Source organism: Callorhinus ursinus, unplaced genomic scaffold, assembly GCF_003265705.2.
Source record: "Callorhinus ursinus isolate GAN/ISIS: 27379988/994484 unplaced genomic scaffold, GSC_fseal_2.0 scaffold29, whole genome shotgun sequence".
Taxonomy (NCBI): Eukaryota; Metazoa; Chordata; class Mammalia; order Carnivora; family Otariidae; genus Callorhinus; species Callorhinus ursinus.
Genome location: NW_027397091.1, coordinates 10,962,819 through 10,971,266, shown reverse-complemented (window position 1 = coordinate 10,971,266; position 8,448 = coordinate 10,962,819). Strand labels below are relative to the sequence as shown.

The following is an 8,448-nucleotide window of genomic DNA, read 5'->3' as shown; positions in this document are numbered from 1 at the left end:
ACAACATTAGAATAATTGGGATCCCAGAAGAAAAAGAAAGGGGGGGGGCAGAATATATATTGGAACAAATTATAACAGAAAACTTCCCTAATGTGGGGAAGGAAACGGGCATCAAAATCCGGGAGGCACAGAGAACCCCTCTCAAAATCAATAAAAATATGTCAACATCCTGACGTCTAATAGTAAAACTTATGAGTCTCAGAGATAAAGAGAAAACCCTGAAAGCAGCTCGGGACAAGAGATCTGTAACCTATAATGGTAGAAATATTAGATTGGCAACAGACCTATCCACAGAGACCTGGCAGGCCAGAAAGGACTGGCATGATATATTCAGAACACGAAATGAGAAAAATATTCAGCCAAGAATACTATATCCAGCTCGGCTGCCATTGAAAATAGAAAGAGATCTCAAAAGCTTCCAGGAAAAACAAAAACTAAAGGAACGTGCAAACACGAAACCAGCCGTCCAAGAAATCTTGAAAGGGGTCCTCTAAGGCAAGAGAGATCCTAAAAGCAGCATAGACAAGAAAGGAACACAGACAATATACAGTAACAGTCACCTTACAGGCAATACGATGACACTATATTAATATGTTTCAATAGTTACCCTGAATATAAATGGGCTAAATGCCCCAATCAAAAGACAGAGGCTACCAGATTGGATTAAAAAACAAGACCCGGGCGCCTGGGTGGCTCAGATGGTTGAGTGTCTGCCTTTGGCTCAGGTCATTATCCCAGGGTCCAAACACCCTGCTTCTCCCTCTGCCTCTGTCTCTGTCTCTCTCTCTCTCTCTCTCTGACTCTCATGAATAAATAAATAAAAGATTTAAAAATATAAATAAATGAAATAAAAATAAAAAACAAACCCATCAATATGCTGTCTGCAAGAGACTCATTTTAGTTGCAAAGACACCCCCAGATTGAAAGTGAGGGGGTGGAAAACCATTTACCATGCTAATGGACACCAAAAGAATGCTGGGGTGGCAATCCTTATATCAGACAAATTAGATTTTAAACCAAAGACTGTAATAAGAGATGAGGAAGGACTCTATATCCTACTTAAAGGGTCTATCCAACAAGATCTAACAATTGTAAATATCTATACCCCTAACATGGGAGTAGCCAATTATATAAGGCAATTAATAACAAAAGCAAAGGAACACATTGACAACAATACAATAATAGTGGGGGACTTTAACACCCCCCTGACTGAAATGGACAGATCATCTAAGCAAAAGATCAACAAGGAAGTAAAGACTTTAAATGACACAGTGGACCAAATGGACTTCACAGGCATATTCAGAACATTCCATCCCAAAGCAATGGAATACACATTCTTCTCTAGTGCCCATGGAACATTCTTCAGAATAGATCACATCCTAGGTCACAAATCAGGTCTCAACCGGTACCAAAAGTTTGGGATTATTCCCTGCATATGTTCAAACCACAATGCTTTGAAACTAGAACTCAATCACAAGAGGAAAGTCAGAAGGAACTCAAATACATGGAAGCTAAAGTGCATCCTACTAAAGAATGAATGGGTCAACCAGGAAATTAAAGAAGAATTTAAAAAATTCATGGAAACAAATAAAAACGAAAACACAACTGTTCAAAATCTTTGGGATGCAGCAAAGGCAGTCCTAAGAGGAAAGTATATAGCAATACAAGCCTTTCTCAAGAAACAAGAAAGGTCTCAAATACACAGCCTAATCCTACACCTAAAGGAGCTAGAGAAAAAACAGCAAATCAAGCCTAAACCCAGCAGGAGAAGAGAAATAATAAAGATCAGCGCAGAAATCAATGAAATAGAAACCAAAAGAACAGTAGAAGAGATCAACGAAACTAGGAGCTGTTTCTTTGAAAGAATTTACAAGATTGATAAACCCCTGGCCAGAGTCATCAAAAAGAAAAGAGAAATGACCTAAATCAACAAAATCATGAATGAAAAAGGAGAGATCACAACCAACACCAAAGAAATACAAACAATTATAAGAACATTGTATGAGCAACTCTATGCCAGCAAATTAGATAACCTAGAAGAAATGGCTGCATTCCTAGAGATGTATCAACTACCAAAACTGAACCAGGAAGAAACAGAAAACCTGAACAGACCTATAACCACTAAGGAAATTGAAGCAGTCATCAAAAATCTCCCAAAAAACAAGATCCCAGGGCCAGATGGCTTCCCAGGGGAATTCTACCAAACATTTCAAGAAGAATTAATACCTATTCTCCTGAAACTGTTCCAAAAAATAGAAATGGAAGAAAAACTTCCAAACTCGTTTATGAGGCCACCATTACCTTGATCCCCAAACCAGACAAAGACCCCATTAAAAAGGAGAATTACAGACCAATATCCTCGATGAACATGGATGCAAAAATTCTCACCAAAATACCAGCCAATAGGATCCAACAGCACATGAAAATGATTATTCACCACGAGCAAGTGGGATTTATCCCTGGGCTGTAAGGTTGGTTCAACATCCACATATCAATCAACGTGATACAATACATTAACAAAAGAAAGAAGAAGAATCATATGATCCTCTCAATAGATGCAGAAAAAGCATTTGACAAAGTACAGCATCCTTTCTTGTTCAAAACTCTTCAGAGTATAGGGATAGAGGGTACATACCTCAATATCATAAAAGCCATGTATGAAAAACCTACAGCTAATGATATTAGCTACAAACTTATTCTAGGTTTGTAGAAAACTGGGAGCTTTCCCCCCGAGGTCAGGAATGCGGCTGGGATGTCCACTATCACCACTGCTATTCAACATAATATTAGAAGTCCTCGCCACAGCAATCAGACAACAAAAAAAAATCAAAGGCATCCAAATCAGCAAAGAAGAATCAAACTCTCACTTTTTGCAGATGATATGATACTTTATGTAGAAAACCCAAAAGAGTCCACCCCAAAATGAGTAGAACTCATACAGGAATTCAGTAAAGTGGCAGGATATAAAATCAGTGCACAGAAATCAGTGGCATTCCTATACACCAATAACAAGACAGAAGAGAGACAAATCAAGGAGTCGATCCCATTTACAGTTGCACCCAAAACTGTAAGATCCCTAGGAATAAATCTAACCAAAGAGGAAAAGCATCTGTACTCAGAAAACTATAAAATACTCAGGAAAGAAATTGAAGAAGACACAAAGAATTGGAAAAAGGTTCCATGCTCATGGATTGGAAGAACAAATATTGTGAAGATGTCAATGCTACCTAGAGCATTCTACACATTCAGTGCAATCCCCATCAAAATACCATCCACCTTTTTCAAAGAAATGGAACAAATAATTCTAAATTTTGCATGGAACCAGAAAAGACCCCGAATAGCCAGAGTAATGTTGAAAAAGAAAAGCAAAGCTGGCAGCATCACAATTCCGGACTTCAAGCTCTATTACAAAGCTGTCATCATCAAGACAGTATGGTACTGGCACAAAAACAGTGACATAGATCAATGGAACAGAATAAAGAGCCCAGAAATGGACCCTCAAGTCTATGGTCAACACATCTTTGACAAAGCAGGAAAGAACGTCCAATGGAAAAAAGACAATCTCTTCAACAAACGGTGTTGGGCAAATTGCACAGCCACATGCAGAATGAAACTGGACCATTTCCTTACACTACACACAAAAATAGACTCCAAATGGGTGAAAGACCTAAACGTGAGACAGGAGTCCATCCAAATCCTAAAGGAGAACACAGGCAGCAACCTCTTTGACCTCAGCCACAGCAACTTCTTCCTTGGAACATCGCCAAAGGCAAGGGAAGCAAAGGCAATAATGAACTATTGGGATCTCATCAAGATAAAAAGCTTTTGCACAGCAAAAAAATAGTCAACAAAACCAAAAGACAACCGACAGAATGGGAGAAGATATTTGCAAATGACATATCAGATAACAGGCTAGTATCCAAAATCTATAAAGAACTTATCAAACTCAACACCCCAAGAAGAAATGATCCAATCAAGAAATGGGCAGAAGATATGAACAGACATTTTTCCAAAGAAGACATCCAAATGGCCAACAGACACATGAAAAAGTGCTCAACATCGCTCAGCATCAGGGAAATCCAAATCAAAACCTCAATGAGATACCACCTCACACCTGTCAGAATGGCTAAAATTAACAAGTCAGGAAAAGACAGATGTTGGCAGGGATGTGGAGAAAGGGTGACCCTCCTTCACTGTTGGTGGGAATGCAAGCTGGTGCATCCCCTCTGGAAAACAGTATGGAGGTTCCTCAAACAGTTGAAAATAGAGCTACCATACGAACCAGCAACTGCACTACTGGGTATTTACCCTAAAGATATAAATGTAGGTATCCGAAGGGGTACGTGCACCCCGATGCTTATAGCAGCAATGTCCACCATAGCCAAACTGTGAAAGAGCCAAATATCCATTGACAGATGAATGGATAAAGATGATGTGGTATATATGTATAATGGCTTATTATGCAGCCATCAAAAGGAATGAGATTTTGCCATTTGCAATGACGTGGATGGAACTGGAGGGGGTTTGCTGAGTGAAATAAGTCAATCAGAGAAAGACATGTATCATATGACCTCACTGATATGAGGAATTCTTAATCTCAGGAAACAAACGAGTGGGGGTGGGGTGGGAGGGATGGGGTGGCTGGGTGATAGACTTTGGGGAGGGTATGTGCTATGGTGAGCGCTGTGAATTGTGCAAGAGTGTTGAATCACAGATCTGTATCTCTGAAACAAATAATGCAATATATGTTAAAAAAAAAAGAAGAAGATAGCAGGAGGGGAAGAATGAAGGGGGGAATTCGGAGGGGGAGACAAACTGTGAGAGCTGATGGACTCTGAAAAACAAACTAAGGGTTCTAGAGGTGAGGGGGTGGGGGAATGGGTTAGCTGGTGTTGGGTATTAAGGAGGGCACATTCTGTGTGGAGCACTGGGTGTTATAAAATAATAAAGAAAAAGAAAAAAATGTGAGAAAACACAAACAGCGTCCATTTCTTTGCCCTCCAGCAAGGTCACCCCAGAATGTATGTAATAGATTATTTCCTTAGTTTTTCCTTTTATGAAAATTGAGATGAAATTCAAATAACATAAAATTCACCATCTTAAAGTGTATCATTCAGTGGCATTTACTACATTCACAATATTGTGCAACCATCATTTCTATGTAGCTCTAAAACATATTTTAATCACCCACAAATTCCTTAGTTTTTTACGTCCTCTTTGTTTGTTTGTTTTTTTTAGATGTATTTAGAGGGGAATGTGGCAGCACCACAAAATAATGCTACTGCCTTCAAATACTTTTCCATGGCAGCCAGTAAGGTATGTCTTCAGCCCATTCGTATAAGTCCAGAAAAACATTTGGCTTTTATTACATGCAGACTGATGCCAAAAAGTTGATTCCAAAGCCCCATGCCCAGCTAATGAGCCTGGGAGTTCTGTGTCCTGGAGAAGAAGAATATCACTGGCAATGAAATAGGGCGTTGGGATAGGGGGAAACATCACTTGTCTTCTTAGTAAATGAAAAATGGCAGCGACATATGCTGCGCTAGCAGGGGGCCAGACAAATCTCAGCTTCCCCTCCCCCGTGCAGTAGGTGAGGCCATCTAGCTCAGGAAACGGGAAATAAAAGGGACAAGGACAGAGGAAGGGAAAACTCAAACAACATCTGCAGTAAGTTCAGGACAAAGACAAATAAGAAGTGCCCAGTGTTTTCCAGTTCGATCGCCCCCAAAGGCCAGAAACTCCCCTGGCCCAAGCAGAAGACCATCAGACAGGGGACCGGGACAAGATGGTTTAGAGCATGGCTCTGGAGGCAGAATCCGTGGTTTAAATGCCAGCCCTGCAGCACACTGCCTGTGTGGCCATGGGCAAGTTACATAGCCTCTTTGTGCCTCGATTTCCCCATCTGTCAAATGGGAATGTAAGTTTGCCTCATAATGTTGTTGCCAGGATTTAATAGGTTAATATTTATGGGCCTGGTATTGCAAAGTCCTTAAAGCAATAATTCCTGGCTTACAGTAGACACAGTGTGTCAGCTATTATCTTGTGAGGTGGCGTGAACCTCAAAGCATATCCAAGCCAGAACTGATTGGACCTGTGAGGGAATATAAAAATGGAATAATATAGCTCCTGCCATGAAAATTTTTGTCTTGATTCCTGGGCTCAGTGAGCTGGCATCTGTCTGATAAAACTTAGTAGACTACTCTGAATCCCTTCGGTGCATTAAGAACATCCTCATTGCCACACTCATCAGCCTAATGTTGGGGAATGGCCCTGATAAACTTTCTAACCCTGCACAGTAGGAAGCATTGTGTTGTCTTACAACCCCATACTGCAACACTGGGGGTAAAGATGTGCTCAAATTGGGGAATATTTTCAACTGCTCTCAGTTTTTAAAAGCCCACACATTGCTTTAGGAGCCTATTTATAAATGACTAGCACCTCGGAGCTGCTGCTATTGTGGTGTAAATTACTGAGAAGGCTGGTACTCAGCTCCTCTCCCTCGTAATTTATAAGAAATTTTTGCTCAGCAGGCTGGTTATCTGGAGTACCATTAGATTAGGATGACAAGGGAAAGCCAACTGAAAAGAAGGTGGGGTAATGTAACAGGAAGATCTCTTGTAATCTGGCAAATAACACTGATTTGTCATCCCAAAGGAATAATGCCAGGAGGCTGGATGTGTAAATTAACCCAGCTCCCAAGCTATTCAGGGCTGTGTAACCAGCAGGGATCTGAGCTACTTGTGTTCTAAAACTGAGCTACCTTTCTTTACAGAGAAAATCTGAAATTATATTTAGGTTAATTATTCTGAATGGCATCAGGTGGACATGACCATATATATTCCTTTATCATCACCTGGATGGTTTATTAGATTTCTCACTTGGGGTCACTACCAAAGTAAAGGGTTTCTGTCTTCCACTCTGCATATCCACACTTTTCTTTCACTACTTAAAAAAAAAAAAGTACACACACACACGTTTTTTTAAGTTTTATTATGTTATGTTAATCACCATACATTACATCATTAGTTTTGATGTAGTGTTCCATGATTCATTGTTTGTGCATAACACCCGGTGCTCCATTCAATACGTGCCCTCCTTAATACCCATCACCAGGCTAACCCATCCCCCGATGCCCCTCCCCTCTAGAACCCTCAGCCTGTTTCTCAGAGTCCATAGTCTCTCATGGCTCATCTCCCCCTCCGATTCCCCCCCCCCCTTCATTTTTCCCTTCCTACTATCTTCTTCTTTTTTTTTTTTAACATATAATGTATTATTTGTTTCAGAGGTACAGGTCTGTGATTCAACAGTCTTACACAATTCACAGCGCTCACCATAGCACATACCCTCCCCAATGTCTATAACCATACATACGTTTTTAAATTTGTTTTTAAGTCACATCAGTACCAGAATGCAAAGCTACAGTCTTTGTGATTTCTTTTATCTTATTTACTCAGAAACATGAGCAGTTATCCTGTTTGGTCCATATTGGACCATATTCTTCTGCTTTTCTCTCTTTTTTTTATGATTTTATTTATTTATTTGTCAGAGAGAGAGAGAGAGAGCACAAGCAGAGGGAGCAGCAGGAAGAGGCAGAAGGAGAAGCAGGCTCCCTGCTGAGCAAGGAGCCTAATGTGGAACTCAATCCCAGGACTCTGGGATCATGACCTGAGCCAAAGGCAGACACCTAACCAACTGAGCCACCCAGGAGTGCCCTTCTGCTTTTCTCTTTCACACCTCTGAACACATCAGGCCCATCCTCATCTTCACACTTTTGTCATTTTGCTTCCCTTCCCAAAATCCCCCATTCTGAATCCTACCCAACCCCCAGAGGAGAACTCAATCCTCTCTCCTTCCACAAAGCCATCTCTACCCACCTTGGTTCATACAATTTTCCCCTCTTCTGCACTTGCCCTACATTCACTCTCTGTACTGCTGGAACTTTACTGCTTCTACCTTGTGCCTTCTCTCATACTGTCTGAAGACCATGTCTCCTCAACTAGAGGAGGATGGTGGTCTTACTACCTAGTAGAGGCTCATTAAATGTTTGACAAATAATGACCATCTGCTCTCTAAGTTCATGTCAGTTAACCTAAGCAAGAGCTCTGAGCCCTGAAGTGGAAGTTATATATGGGGGGATTGCCTATACGTATGTTCTGTTTGGCCCAGAAAGTGTTTCAAAGAGTAGGAAATCTCACATGGTGACAGATAGTAGCTACGCTTGCAGTGAGCATAGCATAACGTATAGACCTATACACCTGAAACTAATGTAACACTGTGTGTCAACTATACTGAAGTAACAAAGATTAGGAAATGTCATATAAAAGTCTGGACATCCAGCTTTTCTTGGAAAATGGGAAGAGCTGACCAGCTGAGGCTGCCATTCTATGTGACAACAGTGGTCTGGAGCAGAGAGCGGAGGGGTTGCTGCTGCCTTGAGACGGGGCAGGA

The 8,448-nt window shown here is 40.8% G+C and overlaps 1 protein-coding gene across 10 annotated transcripts in view; it reads left to right on the top strand.

Annotated features, from left to right (window-relative positions):
* Positions 1-8,448, top strand: part of SEL1L2 (SEL1L2 adaptor subunit of SYVN1 ubiquitin ligase) — a 159,449-nt gene that overhangs the window by 131,367 nt on the left and 19,634 nt on the right. For 7 of the 10 annotated variants that reach the window (XM_073878413.1, XM_073878411.1, XM_073878406.1 and 4 more), the window contains one exon: positions 5,239-5,316. The exons of the other annotated variants lie outside the window; for them this stretch is intronic. In XM_073878413.1, coding sequence (XP_073734514.1) covers positions 5,239-5,316 — 78 coding nt within the window. The remainder of the gene's footprint in view (positions 1-5,238; positions 5,317-8,448) is intronic. 10 annotated transcript variants of the gene reach the window in all.